The sequence below is a fragment of the Ictalurus punctatus genome, chromosome 17, assembly GCF_001660625.3.
Source record: "Ictalurus punctatus breed USDA103 chromosome 17, Coco_2.0, whole genome shotgun sequence".
Classification (NCBI taxonomy): Eukaryota; Metazoa; Chordata; class Actinopteri; order Siluriformes; family Ictaluridae; genus Ictalurus; species Ictalurus punctatus.
In genome coordinates, this window is record NC_030432.2 from 9,320,576 (window position 1) to 9,340,602 (window position 20,027).

Genomic DNA, 20,027 nt, shown 5'->3' on the forward strand with positions numbered 1-20,027 from the left:
CTCTACCCCTGCTCCCATAAAAACCTGCATGTGTCCATCACAGGGAACAAAGAGCTCCCTCTAGCGTTCTCTATCCATCGGTCCATCCATAGACCACATCACCAGAAGGAGAAGGCTCTGATGTACATTCAGAAAGGGAGATTTGATGGTAGGTTTATAAAAAAAAAATAATATATATATATATATATATATCGAAGAAAAACAAAACTAAAGTAAATAATGGACCCCACACAATTCTTCTATCTAAAAAGACAGTGTACCGTTCCCTTAGAAAAATTGCACTTTGGTGTCAAATGAAACAATGTGGCAATTCCATCATACTTTTTTTTTTCTCCTCACATTCCAGAGGCATGGGCAGATGAGACTCAATATTACACATCTGGAATTTGTAATGAAGGTTTTGGGATAAATAGAGCACACCATTTGATAACAAGCAGAAGCCTGGTAGATCATGATACTCTTAATCTCAGGGTCTTGGGTTTGAGCCCCACACTGGGCACCAAACCCAGCCACTGGGGTTGTACAAGCTAGTGCACTCTCAGTGCCGGTCCCAAGTCCAGATAAAATGGAAGGGTTCCATCAGGATGGACAGCCGGCATAAAACATCCCACACCAAATCAAATATGTGCATCATAAGCCGGATTTCCATAACGGAGACGGATGACCCCGTTAGGGGTCGCCACAGCGGAGCAGCCGAAAGAAGGAGACTTTGCTAACAAGCAGACTGCTTATATTTAACTGGCCTGTTTAGGGATTCATAGGGAGAACTCCAGTGAAGAAGTCCTTTTCTCCTTTTATTCATTAGAACATTGCTCTTGAAACCTTTCCTGAATCAACGTGAGGCACAGTGCCATAATCCCTCTGAAAACCTGAGCCTGTTTCAATAAATAACCATATTATTCAAAATACACACATTGACAAAACACAGTTTCGTTTGGAAGGACAGGGTTCAATTAAAAGTAAGAAAGGGAGAAGTGTTAATTAAGGAACTTGCGACACTTTTTGGCCCCACAGTTGCAAGGCAGCTTATTGCCTGGTTCCTCAATGGGAAACTTGTAGTCGTATGTGAGCTCTTCGCCCCTGTAGATTTTCCGCAATGCAAAAATGACTATGTGCTTTTGCCCGTCGATATTGACGACACGGGAGTAGCAGTTGGGCTCACAGGAGTGGTTGATGAAACGAGCCGAGTTGCCATGCATGGTGGCATCAACCACCTCATAGTCATCGATGCGAAACATGTAGCAGCCAATTCCCTGGGAAATAAAATAAAAGTTTAAGAACCACATTTTCATTCAAGTCAGGATTTCATACTATTAGCACAGCACCTTGATTAAGTATCTACACCCTGTGAACTTTTCAATATTTTGTACCGTTACATCCTGGCACTGAAATCCAGGATGTGTTGTGGTTAATTTGAGATTGTTTAGACTTCAATATTTTAGGTTATTTTGTTACAGTTACATTTATACAGCGCTTTATGTTGTATGGGGGGGATCTCCTCAACCACCACTAGTGTGTAGCATCCACCCTAATGATGCGACGGCAGCCATAGAGCTGCCCACCACACACCAGCTATTAGTGGAGAAGAGAGAGTGATGTAGCCAATTCAGAGATGGGGATTACTAGGGGGTCATGATAGAGAAAGGTCAATGGGGGAATTTCGCCAAGACACTGGGATTATACCCATACTCTTTTACGAGAAGTGTCCTGGGATTATTTTCAGCAGACTTGTGACATATAATCCCAGTTAGATCCACTACGGTGCCACGCTGTTATCAGGGGTGTCAATCAAAGCAACACTAGCCAATCACGAGTGTCTGCGAGCTCATGAATACAGAACAGGGCAGATAGCATTTCCCTCAGAGTGTGTGACTCTGCCCGTGACGCAACATGAGCAGTACAAAAAGATGTGGTTGGCTGGCTTCATGTGTCTCACAGGAAGTATATGTTAGCCAACAACTGGAGAGAGTGAAAATCTGTCATATGACAAGAGAGAGCTGGCTGAGGGGGTAGGAATTGGCAGGTGATCAAATTGGGGGAAGGAAGAAAAAAGCCTCAGAAAAAAAAAAAAAAAAAAGTGTGACTGTTTCTCACATAAAGCCTCAGAAAAAGAACAAAAATAAATGTCTTCCTGTCTTTTTCCAACATCCAAATTTTTGGGGTGGTTCATGGATGCAGTTGGGCTGGAAACTTTGCTAAAACCGACAACGCTGATACAGAGCGGTAACCTTCCCAAATGGCATGAAGATTCCTTTAACACGGGTGGAATCATCTAGCAAATGCCTCTTAAAGTAGCAAAGCACGCATGAGTTCTAATCTACATAATACCAGCACTAGAGGTCGACCGATCGATCGGTTTTGCTGATTAATCGGCACAATAACAGACTGCTGGAACTATCGGTTACCAGCAAAAATCCACACCGATAGTTTTTTCCTGGATGTGTCCGTTGCAGTAGTGGCTGAGAAGGGTCCCCTGTCAATATACAGTACGAAAGCGGCCTCTAGAGGCGGAATAAAAACTAACAAAGCGTTTAAAAAAAATATTCATTTTGGATATCTCTATTTTTATTTGTTATTTGGAGTGCAACTTATTTTGGTTCAGTTTGGATGCATCTCTTATTTACTTTGTCAGTACTGTTTATTTTTGTAATAAAAGTTCAGCAATATTTTACTCAGAGTGCTGTTTTGATTCAATATTAATTTAAAAAACTATATCAGTTGATTAATCAGTTATCAGCAGGTACTGCCCAACTTAGTTATCAGTTACCAGTATCGGTAAAATCCACTATCGGTCAACCTCTAATCAGCACAGACACAAAGATATCAACACCAGTTAGTATGCTATTATATTATATCGCGTGTGAAAAGCAGCATGCTTAGGTGGGGCATTTTTTTTTTTTTTTTAAACCCCTGTTGCCCCTCCTGATTTGAGGCAAAGAGGAAGGAGTGTGGGCTTGTTTCATCTTAATCATTTAATAAAGCAGTATTTTATGATAAACAGTCTACAAAATCATGCAGTCTGTTGAATGTATTGTGTGAAATGCTGATGGATCAACTCAAAAGGCTCGTTTGTAAGAGGAACAATATGAAACGCTGTATCATTACACCCATAGTGAATACAGTATCTCACAAAAGTGAGTACACCCCTCACATTTTTGTAAATATTTGATTATATCTTTTCATGTGACAACACTGAAGTAATGACACTTTGCTACAATGTAAAGTAGTGAGTGTACAGCTTGTGTAACAGTGTAAATTTGCTGTCCCCTCAAAATAACTCAACACACAGACATTAATGTCTAAACCGCTAGCAACAAAAGTGAGTACACCCCTAAGTGAAAAAGTCCAAATTGGGCCCAATTAGCCATTTTCCCTCCCCAGTGTCATGTGACTTGTTGGTGTTACAAGGTCTCAGGTGTGAATGGGGAGCAGGTGTGTTAAATTTGGTGTCATCGCTCTCACACTCCCTCATACTGGTCACTGGAAGTTCAACATGGCACCTCATGGCAAAGAACTCGCTGAGGATCTGAAAAAAAGAATTGTTGCTCTACATAAAGATGGCCTAGGCTATAAGAAGATTGCCAAGACCCTGACACTGAGCTGCAGCAGGGTGGCCAAGACCATACAGCGGTTTAACAGGACAGGTTCCACTCAGAACAGGCCTCGCCATGATCGACCAAAGAAGTTGAGTGCACGTGCTCAGCGTCATATCCAGAGGTTGTCTTTAGGAAATAGACGTATGAGTGCTGCCAGCATTGCTGCAGAGGTTGAAGGGGTGGGGGGTCAGCCTGTAAGTGCTCAGACCATACGCCACACAGTGCATCAAATTGGTCTGCATGGCTGTCATCCCAGAAGGAAGCCTCTTCTAAAGATGATACACAAGAAAGCCCGCAAACAGTTTGCTGAAGACAAGCAGACTAAGGACAGGGATTACTGGAACCATGTCCTGTGGTCTGATGAGACCAAGATAAACTTATTTGTCAAGCGTGTGTGGCGGCAACCAGGTGAGGAGTACAAAGACAAGTGTGTCTTGCCTACAGTCAAGCATGGTGGTGGGAGTGTCATGGTCTGGGGCTGCATGAGTGCTGCCGGCACTGGGGAGCTACAGTTCATTGAGGGAACCATGAATGCCAACATGTACTGTGACATACTGAAGCAGAGCATGATCCCCTCTCTTCGGAGACTGGGCTGCAAGGCAGTATTCCAGCATGATAATGACCCCAAACACACCTCCAAGACAACCACCGCCTTGCTAAAGAAGCTGAGGGTGAAGATGATGGACTAAACCCTATTGAGCATCTGTGAGGCATCCTCAAATGGAAGGTGGAGGAGCACAAGATCTCTAACATCCACCAGCTCCGTGATGTCGTCATGGAGGAGTGGAAGAGGACTCCAGTGGCAACCTATGAAGTTCTGGTGAACTCCATGCCCAAGAGGGTTAAGGCAGTGCTGGAAAATAATGGTGGCCACACAAAATATTGACACTTTGGGCCCAATTTGGACATTTTCACATAGGGGTGTACTCACTTTTGTTGCCAGCGGTTTAGACATTAATGGCTGTGTGTTGAGTTATTTTGAGGGGACAGCAAATTTACACTGTTACACAAGCTGTACACTCACTACTTTATATTGTAGCAAAGTGTCATTTCTTCAGTGTTGTCATATGAAAAGATAGAATCAAATATTTACAAAAATGTGAGGTGTACTCACTTTTGTGAGATACTGTACATAAGACATGCCATAGATGACACTATACCATGCACATGCTAGTATGTAAGAATGCAAAGTGTTTACCTTGGCATCATAGTACTTTTCTCGTTTGTCAGTAAGGACAGAGCGAATGACGTTGCCCGAATACTCTATCACCATCTCTCCAGCATCGATGTTTTTCTTACAGAACAGACCACGGCCGTGTATGGCTGACCTGCCGACAGTAACATGAATAGCATTTTACTCTTTACTTTAACACTTTACTCTTTATTTTGGTTGCAGAGCCAACAAAAGGTAGGATTTCAACAGAATTTTGTACCTGTACACGCCTACGGAGTCTCTGGATGTTTTTTTCAAGTGTCTGAACCTCGCTGCCAGAGGCACGTCTGTGCTGGTTCCCCGTCTGTGAGACCAACAAAAGGAATATTATTGACCGCAGAATAGGCAAAAACTGACAAATGAAGGTAAAGTGGACGTAAAGACCGACCGAGCAGATTTGAACTGCTCTTCTTCATCCTCCTCATGAGGGTTGTACTCAGGTGGTTGCCGATATTTGGAAGCCAGGAAGTTAAACATGTCCAACACAGACCTCCTTCAGGAAGAATCAGAAAGGATCAACAGGAGTCAGAAAGAAATCAACAGCATCACAAATAAGCAAATAACAGCCTCCATCAACAGGTGTAATATATTGTTCTAAAAGACTCTCTCTTTTATTGTTGTAAATGCAACATTTACCAAAGAATTATGCATGATATTCACTGCATAATTAATTATGTAGATTGGGCTTTAAAATGTATATTATACTTCTTCATAGTGCTAGAGTTGTTTTTCAGAGTTTTGTTATACAATGTGCTGTTTCACAACAAAATCATTCTTTACCCCAAAATCAGAGTAACATTTGGCCAGGAAAGGCCATACATTTTCACACTCTTTTCTCCCTCTTTCCACTGTCTGTCTGTTGAATGACTAATGAAGTCATTCAAATTGGACTTCTTTATGTGAATATTACCTCCACCTCCTTTCTAACAACTGTCAATACCATTCCTGCTTCAAATCTATGGAAAAACACAAATTTTCCATTCGTTTTTTTCTCTTCTTTCTATTTGCTTGATGCAACAACAACAAAAAACAAAAAACAAAAACAAGGTAAGACAAAGGATACTTTTTTTGTAATGGACTTTTTGTAATTTTAACAAATTAATAACCACTTCCCCTTAAGCATCCCTCCAAAAAATACATTTTAAATAAATAAATAAATAAACGTGAGGGAATTTCAGTGACCAAACCAAATCACATTATATGCTGCTAGCTACAACAGAACATAGCACAAGAGCAGTTTGAGACCAGCAAGATAATATTCAAATGAGAAAAATTTGTCTATTTCTCCATTAGTCTTAATAGACAGTTCTCAAATGATCTATTAGTGTATTATTTTATTGTGAATATTTTGAGGTATCTTTCATCAATTCATTGTCCTAGAGATAATCATATTAGCAATCTTTGCACATTTGTTTCAGTTCTAGCAATCTGGACTCCAGCATAACTTGGATACTAACCTATCAAATTGTCCTTGTGGTACCACAATAGTATACTAGATACTAATAATGAAAAAAACAAACAGGTAATATTTTTGTTTTTTTTGTCCCCCCTTCCACAAGAATTGTAGTAAGGATGTAATATTTGCACTCAATAAACATGTTAACTACTTATACACCATAAAGAAAGTGTGAAGCTTAGGAGTGAAAGTGCTGTGAGCAGTGCCTAATAAGTTTGTATGACCATGACCATCAGTGGTCTCAAATATGACTCATTGTACAAGCCCAACACGAGGTTAAGCCATAAAGGCAGTGATCCGTACCTGTGGCGGACCTCAGCACGAGCAGATCCATGAGGGTTAAGTGGAGGCTCATCCACGTCCTCTGGCTTGTGGAAGCGGAACCTGTAGTTTCTGCAGTACCTGGCACCGTACAGCTGCTCCAAAAGAAAAACTACAGCACCGTGGACAACACCCAGCATGCGTAGTCCATTCACTCCTGAAAAAACCATGAAGCAAAGCAGAAAGGGGAAAAAATTATGTAACAGGCAATTATTATATACATAAAACACTGATTTTAATATTGTGTAGAACAATCATGTGGCATGCATATGACTACCATCAAAAGATAGCTCTTTGAGCTTGGCGTTAGAGCGTGCCTCCTGGACTTTATCTGTCAGAGATTTCCAGGCCTCTGTAAGCAAGAAAGCAAATATAAAATTCAATTAAAAAGTAATATTAAACCAGCATTAATAAACTTTGTCAATAAGCTGTTTCATTAACAGGCTTGTGCTAGATAATGATATTATTGCACCTACAAGATTACACTACGACAATATTACAATCTTACTACAATTGCAAAACTTTTTTTTTGTAGGAGCTCTGCAATTTAACAATGGAGCACCCTAGAAGGAGATATTTCTCAAAATTATGCCAAAAGAGCAGTCTTTTTCTCCCCAATAAAAAGGCAGATGAGTCACATGGTTATGAAATGATTTGCACAGGTGTTTTGAACAGTGTTGGGTTAAAAAAAACAAAAAACAAAAAACAAAGTTATCCACTACAGATTACTAATACTAATTAATACTTTAAAATTGTAATCAGATTACATTACTGATAACTGCATGTAAAAAGTAATCAGATTACTGATTACTTTACTTTCAAAACCTGTCAAACCTACAAAAATACACTATAAAATGAAACTCAGTTCTTTCAGTAATTTTTCATCCCCCCCCCCCTCACACTGACTGTGAGCAAGCGTTTGGCAGAATCGAGACCCGTCAGCCAATAAGACACGAGTGTTTCCATGTATTTTCCTGTAAAACCTGATTGTTCTTGCCTCCATTCACCGAAGATACAAAATTACACCACCGTCGTCTTTTTTTTACTGACGTTCAGTTATGTAGTGACGAACCACTCTGAGTGGAGAATTATTCGGGGCTCAAGAAAAAAAATCTTTGGAGCAAAACGTGATTTATTTTTAAAAAATGTATTTATTTTCTTAACAATAAATTTGTAATGCAAGTAACTGAAATTCATTGGCATAAGTAACTAATCAAATTACATACATTTAAAATGTAATGTGTTACATTAGCAACCCAACTCTGGTTTTGAACTCTAAAATTATTAACCGACTCATTATTACTTAACCCTGCTATTATGTTATGAGTCAATCTCCACATTTGAGATGTCTGAAAAACTGGTTAATCTCTCGAGGGAAGAGGAAGATTTGGGGCCTAAAAAAAACCCAACACATTATAAATAACGTTAATGGTGATGATAGTTTGAAAGTGATTGAACAGCTTTTTTTGGACTGGGAATGTCGACCATGTGTACGAGCCATCAGACTGCTGTGTATTGTTTACTGTGAACCACACCTAATGTAAAGTATCTCCTACAAATCCACCAACTACCTGCAGTTCTTGACTGCACAGCTTGTAATATCATACCCACCTAGACTCCTCTTAAACCTGAAATGATGGAAATGCTCGTTTCAGTGTTTTTTTTCTAGACCATCAGTTCTGGCCGATTACTTTTACTGTGATATTTTAGAATAAAAAAAAAAAAAAAATCATGAGCTAGAAAAAGTTTGTTATTAACTAATACCCTTAAGTCTGTCCTAAACTATAAAACTTACCCTACATCAAATATAAGCATGAGACCCGAATGTACGTATATACAACTGCAATAACACAAATCAAACTTACCTTCAATACTCTCGCAGCAGACCTTAAAGCCATCATCACTGCAGATTTCAAACAGAAGGCCTTTTTTGGGCTTGTAGTCTGAGGTGGAATTTTGTCCACTGTCCTTCTGATCAGAAGTGGCTACTAGCATAGCAGTAGGTGCTTGGTCAGCATTCTCACCAGAAAGACCTGTAATTGCACAGAATGTTATACACCACAAATATTAAAGACAGAAAACAACCACTTTATACAAATTATTTAAACAAATCATCTACAAAATAAAATAAACACTTTAGCACAGGTATGTCTTCTATAATTAAAGATATACCCACTAGCAGTCCTGAGATTTTCATCATGGGATTCTACTGCCTTCTGATTAAGAGGTGGCTCACACCTTCTAGAATTACTGCAAGCAAGAGAGATTTTGTTTAGTCCAGAAGTAATACATTTGAAATTACAGGTTTATTTCAAATTCATTATCTTCAATTTGTGTACCTCTTTCTTGAACCCTTTTCATTAGGCTTTGCAATATTTGTCAGCTCGAGTGCCATATGCTCTTTACCCCTATTGATAAACAAAATATCACATTTTACTGAGATGACTTTTGAGAAGGCATACTTGGCAAGACAAGGCTGCAAAATTGCGGGTGATTACCTTTGTAAAGAAGACTGATTTGTAGAGACAGGAACAACCTGCGATTCTGCCAGTGCCTCTGGCCCACCTTTGTGCTTCTTTCCACCAGTATTGGCTACACTTGGTAGGGTCCTCTTTGCTTTTTGCTTTACCTTCCCAATGCCTGTGGAAGCTTTGGAAGTGGGTGACTTCAGTGCTTGCTGTTGGCTTGTGGCTTGTGAGACAGGTGAGGTTTGAGAGCTCTGGGTAGGAACTCCAACCACATGACCCTTATTCGGGTCTTGCTTGATGTGACTGGGCACAAGAGCCACTTGGCCAGAGGTGTTTGCACTGGGATCAATAGTCTTATCCACTACAAGTTTGGTAACAGGATTCTGAAGATTGCCTTCTTTGTCTTGGTACTGGCTGGGTGACATGCTGATCTGATTTGGTGGAAGAAGACAGATGCTACTAGGAATGGAAGTCTGGGCAGGACTGGTAATTTGTGGGACCATGGGAGCTCCAGACTGAAGAACCATTTGCTGCTCTGGAAGGCCCAGGTTATGTGGACTGGCTTTAAAGACTAGGTTACTTATGGGGCCAGTGATCTCAGAGCTAATGAGCCCTGGAGAACTTAAAGACACTGAATTTGCTCCCAGTAGATTCCCAGGTGCTGCAGGAGGCACTGATACCACATTCAACAATGACTGATTAGGGTTAAGCCCTGCCACCGTGCATGGCAATAAGTGGGCTGAGGAATCATGCCCAATGATACCAGCCTGAGCAGCAGTTGAGATTGGCATCGGCTGTGGAAGGAGAGCAGGCTCAAAGTACACTACTCCGGATTTCGACCGTTTTATGATGTTGGGCATTTTGCGGTGAGATGCGGCAGCTGTTATTGTGCCAAGTTCAACTAGTCCTGGTTGAGCAGGGATTCCAGTAGCAATTTGTGGAGAGGACAGGTTAATAAGTGTCATGTTAGGCCCAACCTCTGATGGTGCTAGCGTGGGTTGGCTCCTGGATCGGACTAGCTTCTTGTTTTTACGAGGTTGTAGACGTGAAATTGGCCGCTTTTTGCCATGTCCGGTGGCAAGCACGGTAGGGGTCGGGGTAATGGATGATGCACTGGATACCATAGCAACACTGGGAGCCAGATCATGTCTATGTCCAGCTTCTGATGCAATAATTTGGGCATCATGAGAAGGAACACCAATAAAAAGGCCAGATGTAGTACTAGGAATGATTGACGGGAAACCTGTCTGAGTGGTGCTAGTGAAGGCATGAAGCTGTGGATGATGAGGCACAGGAACTAAAGCTTTTGTAACAGCAGGGAAAATGGACTGAGAGGGGGAAATTCCAGTACTGAGGCCTGCCAATACAGGTGCACTGCTATTCATGACACCGGTTGCACTGACGGATGGTGCAATCTGTAACTTTTGAGTTACACCATTGGGGAGAGTTTGAAGTACATAAAGTGGCCTCACATGTGGATTGAAAAGTAATAATTGCTCTGGACCAGCTTTCAAAGGAGAATGAGTGGACTGAACTGCAGGGCTCACAATCTGAGCGTGACCTGTACTGACCGTGGCAGAAGGAATAAACTTCTGACCCTGCGATGCCACAGTAGGTGAACTTGGCAAGCCTGGTGTGCCAGATGTTCTGGTTAGATCTGGAGTCCCTGCATCTGCTACTTGGTTTATTCCATGACTTGAAATGTGATCTCCATCGATGCGAGTAGAAATGAAATGATCAGGTGTCATGTCGCCTTCAGTTGCCTGTGAATCTTCATCATCTCGTGGGCTCTCACTAGATACAGCACTTCCCGCTCTCTGTTTGTCCCCACCCTTATCGACTCCTGATTCCTCTGCAGCCAGGGCCAGCATACTACGATCAGAACTCTCAGAAATTAGTGAACCATGATTCTGGTTATTTACAGATGGACTACGAGTCGTGAGCACAGAGAGGTCAGATGGCAGCTCCAGTGGGAGGCCATAGGGTTCTTCTACTGGAATTGAGGTGCTCACTCCACTCTCTACAGGTTCGTTGCTGGCCAGTGGCTGGGTAAAATCTTCAAAGAGTATGGTCTTCCTTCGGTTTACATCAACTCCATAGCCCTCATCCAAAGAAAATGGTTCAGTGGAGTTGGCCTCTTGCTGCTGTCCCAAGCTTTGCATTGATGGCGTGTTCAGCACAAACTCCATAATGTCAGAAGGCAAGATGTTACAATCATCACTGTTGTTATTGTCCGAATCAGACTTAAGAAGATCTGAACTAAGTGATAGCTGGTTTTCAAGAGGATCCTGTCCCTGGGATTTCACGCTTCCTAACTGCAAACAGTTCTCCTTCTGATTTTTACGAACATCACGGCTATGGGTGCTACCATCACCAGTAGTGTTTTCAGCCTCTTTCCCCGAGTCAGCATTCAATTTCTCAGCTCGGCTCTCTCGACCCCTCTTTTTGGTGGAGTTTTTATGTGTAGAGGATGTTGTAGCAGAGGTTGTGCTGCTGGTGTTTACACTGGCATCACTTTCAGAATCATCATCCACTCCATCCAGTTGACCAATTTGTTGGCATTCTATACTTTTGGTCGCTGCTGTTATTTCATCACTTTCATCATCAGTTTCCGTTGCTCCATCCCTCATGAACATGTGGATCTGTGATCTTCTTCCCAAACACTGATCTATACCCTCAACAGAGTGAAAACTAGAGCTGGGATTTATGATGGTTCGTGTGAAATTATAATAGTATGAATCCTTGTTTGGACCAAAACCCTCCTCATCCTCGCCACTGTCCGCAGAAGAGGACGTGCTCATATCATCAGCACCGTCTACTTGTCCTTCAGCTGATCGCTTGCTGCCACCTGAGCGCTTTCTTATACGTACATCACCGCCGCTGTAGAAGGGAATATCTTCTTCGCCGTAGGAACGAACACCATAGAAGGGGGTAAGTCCAAAGAACATGTTGGAGCGAGCCCTAGCACTTCGCCTAGGGTATCGTCGTTTTGTGGAACCATCACTGTCCTCCTCTTGGTGTTTCTCTGGAGAGCTTTCATCTTCTAAATGATGATCTGCCCCATCACCATCATCCTCAGCACAGTGCTGGTCCACATTCTGCTCTTCTGGAGGTGTGTGGCTATCAGACTCCAAGCTTTCAGAGCTTGCAAAAGGAGAAAATAGCATTGTATGGGAAGACTTCCTCTGTGAAGCATGGCTGCCAGGGGATCTGAAAGTGGATGTGTTTGTGATGGAGCATGTGCTGACAGCTTTGGTCCCATTAGGATCCATGTTTTGAGATACTAGAGACATTCTCTCGGTGCAATGCTTCTCAACTGGTATAGATTCTTCTCGAGATTTAGGTTGAGCATGTGGGGGGCCTAAACTCCGTTCTGAGCCTGGCACTGACTGAACTGCTTCCACTGCCGAACTGTGTTTTTTCTCCGTACTAAACCTTTCCCTAGACTTTAATTGCCTTTCACCTCTCGAATTATTTGATTTCGTAATTTCCACAGAACCTGAGGTTTTGTTACTGATGACTGCTGTGCCTTTATTGTTGTTATTTCGTGAGGTCGACACTTGGGCCTGGGTTTTGATATTGCTGCCTTTAGAGCTGCTAGAGTTACTATTGAGAATTTGTGCCTTACTGTTTTGAGGTACCTCTTTCCTTTCTTTTGAAACATCCTTTCCCTCTGTAAATTTAACTTTGGAGGGCTTCTCTTTAGTGCTAGAGGTCACATGACTAGCTACCACAGAGGGGCTTGCCTGAGTTTCTCGTTTTATGTCCTCCTCTCCAGTAATTACTCCAGGTGACCAGAGAGGCTTAAGAGCTGCAGCTGGAGATGGTCCTGAAACACAGTCATGGGATTTCCTACCCCCAGTTTTGGGATGCAATGCCTGAAGAGAGCCAGTCTTTCGAATATCTTTAGATTCTGGCACCGCAGTAATGGTTGTTTCTTTCCCTGGAACACCATTATCTTTTGAATCAGTAGTGAGCGGATTACAAGTCAAAAGCGTGGCTCCTGCTGGTAGATCAGTGTCCTTTGTCACCTGTTTCCCCTTTTCTATCCTCATGCTGTCACTGGCCCTTTGATAACCGGTCAAAATTGCAGTTCCAAGTGGAGGTGATGCCAGGACAGTTGATGGAGCAGATTTAAGACGCTCTCCTTCGTGTGGCTTTTTGCCAGCATCTCTGCCACTCAATCTTTCTGAAACACCATAAGTGGGTCTGTACTGGGCTATGCTTTTTACAGTGGTTGTCTCGCGACATTGAGGTTTCTCATCACTAGACACTTTCCCTTTTACAGAATCTCCACCTCCATGGTTGTGAGAGGTTGAGGCAGGTGACTGAGAGATTGTTTGGATCTGGTTGGATGAGCTACTTCCTTGTGGACCAGAGGAAATTCTCTGTCTTGGCTGCTGTTGTGAGAGGGAGGAAGTGCTATGGCGACGAGATCCAACACTAGGTAGAGTGGAGCTCAGCAGAGGGTCACCAACAGTAACAATTTCATGAGCTGAACTGACAGCCGCCCCTGGGATGAAAACAACCAAAAATAAAAGTGTCATATAATAAAATCCGTATTCCAAAGGATGAATAATAATACTTAGGCTAAACCCGGGTACCTGGAGAGGGCAGATGTCTAGAGGAAGAAGAACGATGGCAGGGCGGATAACTGGGGTGTCTGTTTCTAAAGTAAACCCTTGGTTTTGGAATCATAGGCAAGGTGTTATGGTCAACAGAAACTGAATCAGGAAATGGTGACGGGTCCACCTCTTCTGAAAGAAGAGGAAAACTCAATTACCAAAAAAAAAAATTAATCAACTACCAAACTGCAACTTAATTCCACAGTTAAATAATACTTTCAGGTCATACCTGAAACTGGAGGTGGGCTGTGGGCAATAGTACAATTGTTTTCTTGTGTGACTATGCTGTTACTGATGCTGTCTGCCACAAGAGGGCGGCATGCCAGAATTCTACAGGTGTAGACACATCGTTTGCGGGCATCCAGCGTACTCCAGTAGACCCTTGAGCATCTTAAAATAAAGGATGTGAATTACATGTTACACACTTTTTAATTAGCACACAAAAACATGATCTATGATCTAATGAGCTACTTACTGATAGCCAATAGGAAAGAGTTTTCTCTCACAATCTGAGAGCTCTGTTAGCATCCCGAGACAATCAATAGTCATGGAACCTACATTCAAAATAAAGATGGCAAAGTTCACCATAGCATAATTTATACACACATTTATTTGGATAAAATTTGTGAAAATGTTAGAAAAAATAAAACAGATTCTGTAAATACCTATCATCATGTGGACATTATCTGGTTCAAGGCCATGGAGAAACTTTCTTCTTAAACTGATCCCCTCAAAGTCCACCAAAATCCTCCGCGTCACTTCAAATCCTGTGTCTGGCAGAACCTAAACAACAATTCAGATATCGTCGATACGTATTATATCAGCTGCAGAGATATAAAAAATTAATGTAAATACTGCTAAAGAAGTGATTTTATTACCTCGCCTTTGATTAAGTCTCTGTGCCGCTGGCAATACACCTTTTTGTCTTCCAGAAAAATACAGTGGCACTGACGAGCACACATGAAGTGGTAGTTACTCGAGCAGGAAGTAAGACAGCAGCCTACAGTGGCTCCTAGCTTTTTACAGTTCTCACAGCGCTACAAAAAAAGAAGAAAAAAATACAGCAGAAAACCATTCAGTACTTCAAGGTAAATGGTATTAAAGAACTTAAACAACTTGTAACTCTACTGAGCAGACATTATACGAAGCACAGAGTTAACATTGCCTTACCAGCTGTCTGCCACGGCTTACTGCCATATGGACATTTTTGAGAGAGCCGTCATCATCTTCAAATACCTCTGCTGACCACAATGCACAGTTCACATGAGCCCACTCATTTTGGCCAATGTAAAGCAGCCTTCCGCATTCCTATTAGAAACGAAAACTCAATGAAGCACTTCACACAAATGACATACCGTATTTTTCAAACAAATATAAAATATTTTCAAAATCCTGAGTTATGCATGCTCATGTAGCCACCATTCAGAGTGGTGGGACGTTAGAAGATTCTGCAAAAGGTATAAACGTTTATACTTGTACTTAAAAATGTATATTTCTGCATTAATGCACGTTTGCATTTTAGCGTCATTTGTGACACTTCTTTGACAGGTTCAATCAAATTCTGATTAATATTGTTTCAATTCGAGTAATACGGTTTGATTACAGTACAGCTGTACTGCAAACAGTAAAATGCTAAATAACATTCTGTCTGCTATTGAAAAGCTTGTGCACAGAAACTGCTTTCTGAAAGTTTAGGCTTTAAAAAAAATAAAAAATTAAAACCACTCACGACAGAAACAGATGAAAGATGCTCTGTAAAAAATTTTTTTTTTAAAAATCTCACTTTAAACAGATTTGCTCGATAAATTTCTCAGACCAGGGTCTTTAATAATATTTCTCCTCCAAGATAAAACTCTTGCACTGAATATCGAGTATAAATGGGTTAAATTTTTGCTTCATGCATGGTGACATGATCATATTATTGTATAATGGATTTATTTAAGGAAAACTGCTATGTGTTAATATAAATACATCATATAAAAATGCAAAACTTTCAGTAGGACCGGGCCCGTTTATGTCCTCTTTGTTCGAAAGGACTCCCAAAATAGAGTTTAGGTGAGAGAAACCTCAACAACTCCATCCATCCATCTTCTATACCACTTATCCTCTTCAGGGTCACAGGGAAACCTGAAGCCTATCCCGGGAAGCATCGGGCACAAGGCAGGGTACACCCTGGACAGGGTGCCAACCCATCGCAGGGCACACTCATACACATTCACACACCCATTCATACTCTACGGACACTTTGGACATGCCAATAAACCTACCATGCATGTCTTTGACCTCAACAACTCGATAAAAATAAAACCTAAAGCATGATTCCATGTCATTCCATGACAGAAAGAACTGTGGATTTAAACACTAGTTACATTCATGCACTTCTCTATAAAAGCGGTTCATACTGCTCAAAACGGCTGGGTTAAAATATTTCAGAACTGCTTTTAGGGAGAATTTGCTTAATTTCTAATTACACTAGGATTCTCCCAGCACATTTAAAAACAAAAATATGTCTGTGCTATCTTCCGTGTATTATTCCGACTGTAAAACATGGAACTCGCGTTGTTTTTCGGCTTTTCTTCTCTGTTATATTCCAGTGTGGTTTATGCAGCAGCTTTTCCTAGAGAACATGCTCATGTTACGTGCAAGTATGAATACTTCACCCTGTGTGAGCGTCCACGCAAGCCATCCTGATGTGCTCGCAGAGCCGCACAAGCAGAAGTACAAAATCAACCCTAACACTTTTTATGCATAATGCATAAATGCAGCAAGTAGCCATTAACAGGGCTCTTGAAATCACTTGATAGTTGATTTATATTTGCTTAAACACTGTGTCCTGACTTACATTTGTCTTCTCATCACCGTAGTTCAGACAAAGTACACATTGTCTATTGTCACCAATACCAGAGGGAGGGGGAGGTTCGAGGCTGTCCTCCTGAGTAAGGTCTGAGTAAGTTTGGTGGTGGAGAGAGATGAAATAAAAAAGGTTGTGAGAAAGATATAACATGTCAAATTACATATTTCAGACTGGAAAAAAAAAGTAGGCTGAAATTGGGTGGGTGTGGTGTATCCTTTTGTTCCTCACCATGTGCAAGCTGTGGAGGTGGAGGTGGAGGTACAATTGGGAAGTCGGGTTCTCCAGGAGCTTTAGAACAAGGAGCAGGAATTATTTTCATAGAGAGATGGTGCTCAGCACATGCCATCTCTTCCCTCTCTTGCCACTGGGCATAATTGTGATCCAGAGAAGGAGGTAGTACAGCATTAGGAAGTAAACCACTACTGCAGCAGAAAGAAGAAAATACAACAACATTACTTAGCATCACTCTATTCAATAAATGCTCAGACACAGACAGTGCAAATATATAAAGCTGATTTAATCAAATATTCACTGATGGTTTCACCACTGAATGGCTCATGAGAGTAAATGCTTCTCTTGTGCTGGGAACTGTTAAAGATACGAAAAACCACATCGTAATAAGGAGTCGATGTACTGTATATACTGTATTACAGAAAGGGGATTTTAAAATATACAACACAATGCTTCACAGACCCATGAATAATTCAGATTAACAGACAAAGTCTACCACAGTCAAACCACAGGGCAACCACAAGACTTGTCAAATTGCACCTATGTGAAATTCGACACTTGAGGCTGGTCTCCAACAATGGAACTAAACCATTCATTCCCCATGGACAGGTAATATTTGTGCTCTGAAGGAGAGCAAAGAGACAGATACCCTCACTGACAAGCTGTTACAGCTTCACATTATATCATTGCTATTGTACCACTAAAACGTCTGGTCCCATCCCCTACATTAAAGGTGCAGATACATCTCAGCATTCTTTCGAATTAGAAAAAAGTTGTGTAATAGTTAATAAATGCATTTGATACAAAATAAACATACAGATAATATACCAGATATACCACAAGTGAAGTCCCCTTGGATAAGAAGGAAAAAAAGGGGGGAAAAAAGGGGGGGAAACAACAACTCACTTGTAAGAGACTTTGTGTGCCTCCCAGAATTTTGATTCCTTCACCTTGAACCAAGGAAAAACTCGTTCCATTTGCTGTAAGGAGCATAGCAGTGTTAGTGTTATAAACAGCAGTGCTCCAGGCCTGAAGCACAATCCACTGTAAACATTGTGCCTACTCTTGCTCAGGCCTTACCCGGATAAAGAAAGACTTCACCATGCTGTTGGCCTTTCTGCTTTCTGGCTGACCTCCCTCGAAATTAATGGCTGTCTGGACGATTCTCACAATATCATCACTAAAGTCCACCTTAAAAAGGAGATAGTAACAAAACAGCAATGTTCAATTCTCGGGGGGGGGGGGGGGGGGGGGGGGGGGGGGGTATTAACAAGCTCTTGCAAATCTGGGCAGAACTATGTAATCGCACAAATATTTAAGTGGATTAACATCCCAAAACGTTTCAAATCCCTTACCACGGATCTGTAGTGCCCTGAATTCATTTTCTTTTCCACAGTCTCGAAGTCAAGGGGTGAATCACTGGGCAGGGAAACCTCTGTAAGAAGAGGAGGGTCAGGCCCTTCAGGGGAACGTCGAGAGGGGAGGCTCTCTTCGGTTTCTGGGTTCAACTCGGGTGGCTTCATCACCGCCTAGGACAGAACAGGACATAAATCAGCAAAGAACCACAGAACAAAAAACAACATCATCATACTACATATACACTACCGGTCAAAAGTTTAGAGACACTTGACTGAAATGTTTCTCATGATCTTAAAAATCTTTTGATCTGAATGTGGATGATTAAATGTTTGGAATCGGTGTTGTAGACAAAAATATAATTGTGCGGACATATTCATTTCTTTCATTAGAAAACTAACATTTTATTTACAAAAAATATATTTTTTTTAAACAGATGACTTGAAGCAAAATATTCAGAAAAGCAGCCAATATGAGTCCAGCGTAGGTGGGAACTCCTTTAATACGGTATAATTTAATAAAGTTATTTATTTAATTTAATGATTTAAAAAGCATCTCAGGGAAATTCCTCAAGAAATCGGTTGAGAAAATGCCAAGAATACATTTCTGGAAATTCTAGGCAAAAAGGGTGTCTACTTTGAAGATGCTAATGAATAAATTATTTTGGATTTTTAGCACAACGTAATTCCCATAGTTCCATTTGTGTTACTCCAGAGTTTTGATGACTTTATTATACTTCTAAAATGTGGAAAAAATATAAAAAATAATAAAGAATGAGTGTGTCTAAACTTTTGACCAGTAGTGCAAGTTGATATAATTAGCTTGGAATAGTTACTTGTCTGTAATGGAGCAGGTGAGTGGAAGTGCGGGAGTTGAGAAGTGCAGTGAGAACTTGGCGCATGCTGCTCTGAATGTCCTTCTCTAAGGCAGTGCGCCACTTGGGTGGGTGGTGCTCAGTACAATTAACACAGGTGTAGGCCAAGTTTTTAGGCAGTCTGGATAATAACTCGTACATCTCGTCTAAAATAAAAACAGTAAAAAAAAATTTTTCCCGACTTCAAAGACAAAGCCAAGAGTCAGCACAAAAAAACCCCAAAACATTATGGTAAATCAGAGAACACACAAGAATGACACTTTTTTTCTGCTTTCAAAACACTAGACAGGCTGCACAAAAGAACAAACAGTCCACTCACCAGTAAGATTCTCACATTTGGCATGGACCCAGTGATCACACTTTCCACACTGCATCATCTTATTCTCATGATCATCGTCATAGCACTTATTACAGAGAGGGCAGAAGTTTCCTACAGACAAACATTACATATAAGGTGTGGCTAATGTGTATTTGCAGATAAACAAAACATCTGTCAGAGTGATTAACACCCACCTTTTGCAAAATGTTTGGCACAGTCATGACACAAGGAGAAGTCATGTGACCACTGGGCATCCCAAGTCTTTCCTGGTTTGGTGGCCCCACAACTTTTACAGCAAACACACTTGGTACAAACCTGTGGAGGATATTAAGCTCAGTTAATAACTGCAAACGCTCAGAATATTAGTTACATATATTAAACAGAATAAACAGCTGGAAAAAAAAAAAGTGTGTATGTAATACCCAGATTCTTTTCTTGGTGGGTCTTGTAGGATGGTTGGGTCCCAGGCACTCAGGGTGAAAGCTGTTTCGGCACTTGTCACACTCCAGCAGCTCCTGCGTGAAAGGAAAGAGACATAACGGCTCGGATTAAGAGCTAATTCAGGTTAATATATAAAACAGCTGAAAGTAGTGTTGTGGTAAAAAAGTACTTTGATTTAGGTTTCAGGTTTGATTGCTAACCCAGGTTATAGTTTACAGCTTGTGCGTTTACAACTGTACAGTTTAAAAAACAATTGCATACCAACAACCAAAA

The 20,027-nt window shown here is 41.2% G+C and overlaps 1 protein-coding gene across 4 annotated transcripts in view; it reads right to left on the reverse strand.

Annotated features, from left to right (window-relative positions):
- The window catches only part of kmt2a (lysine (K)-specific methyltransferase 2A), a 45,144-nt gene continuing 25,117 nt past the window's right edge, over nucleotides 1-20,027 (reverse strand). For 2 of the 4 annotated variants that reach the window (XM_017490463.3, XM_017490460.3), the window contains 25 exons: nucleotides 19,736-19,828; nucleotides 19,508-19,628; nucleotides 19,314-19,424; nucleotides 18,956-19,140; nucleotides 18,120-18,293; nucleotides 17,845-17,955; nucleotides 17,671-17,744; nucleotides 16,762-16,955; nucleotides 16,522-16,622; nucleotides 14,850-14,987; nucleotides 14,558-14,716; nucleotides 14,345-14,462; nucleotides 14,155-14,233; nucleotides 13,909-14,069; nucleotides 13,659-13,811; nucleotides 9,085-13,567; nucleotides 8,926-8,994; nucleotides 8,763-8,836; nucleotides 8,452-8,619; nucleotides 6,864-6,938; nucleotides 6,569-6,743; nucleotides 5,198-5,302; nucleotides 5,030-5,113; nucleotides 4,795-4,924; nucleotides 1-1,253 (listed from right to left, as the gene is read on the reverse strand). In XM_017490463.3, the coding sequence (XP_017345952.1) occupies nucleotides 978-1,253; nucleotides 4,795-4,924; nucleotides 5,030-5,113; nucleotides 5,198-5,302; nucleotides 6,569-6,743; nucleotides 6,864-6,938; nucleotides 8,452-8,619; nucleotides 8,763-8,836; nucleotides 8,926-8,994; nucleotides 9,085-13,567; nucleotides 13,659-13,811; nucleotides 13,909-14,069; nucleotides 14,155-14,233; nucleotides 14,345-14,462; nucleotides 14,558-14,716; nucleotides 14,850-14,987; nucleotides 16,522-16,622; nucleotides 16,762-16,955; nucleotides 17,671-17,744; nucleotides 17,845-17,955; nucleotides 18,120-18,293; nucleotides 18,956-19,140; nucleotides 19,314-19,424; nucleotides 19,508-19,628; nucleotides 19,736-19,828 (7,611 nt within the window). In that variant the 3' untranslated portion in view covers nucleotides 1-977. The remainder of the gene's footprint in view (nucleotides 1,254-4,794; nucleotides 4,925-5,029; nucleotides 5,114-5,197; nucleotides 5,303-6,568; nucleotides 6,744-6,863; nucleotides 6,939-8,451; nucleotides 8,620-8,762; nucleotides 8,837-8,925; nucleotides 8,995-9,084; nucleotides 13,568-13,658; nucleotides 13,812-13,908; nucleotides 14,070-14,154; nucleotides 14,234-14,344; nucleotides 14,463-14,557; nucleotides 14,717-14,849; nucleotides 14,988-16,521; nucleotides 16,623-16,761; nucleotides 16,956-17,670; nucleotides 17,745-17,844; nucleotides 17,956-18,119; nucleotides 18,294-18,955; nucleotides 19,141-19,313; nucleotides 19,425-19,507; nucleotides 19,629-19,735; nucleotides 19,829-20,027) is intronic. The other 2 variants (XM_017490462.3, XM_017490461.3) reach the window with 2 other exon arrangements.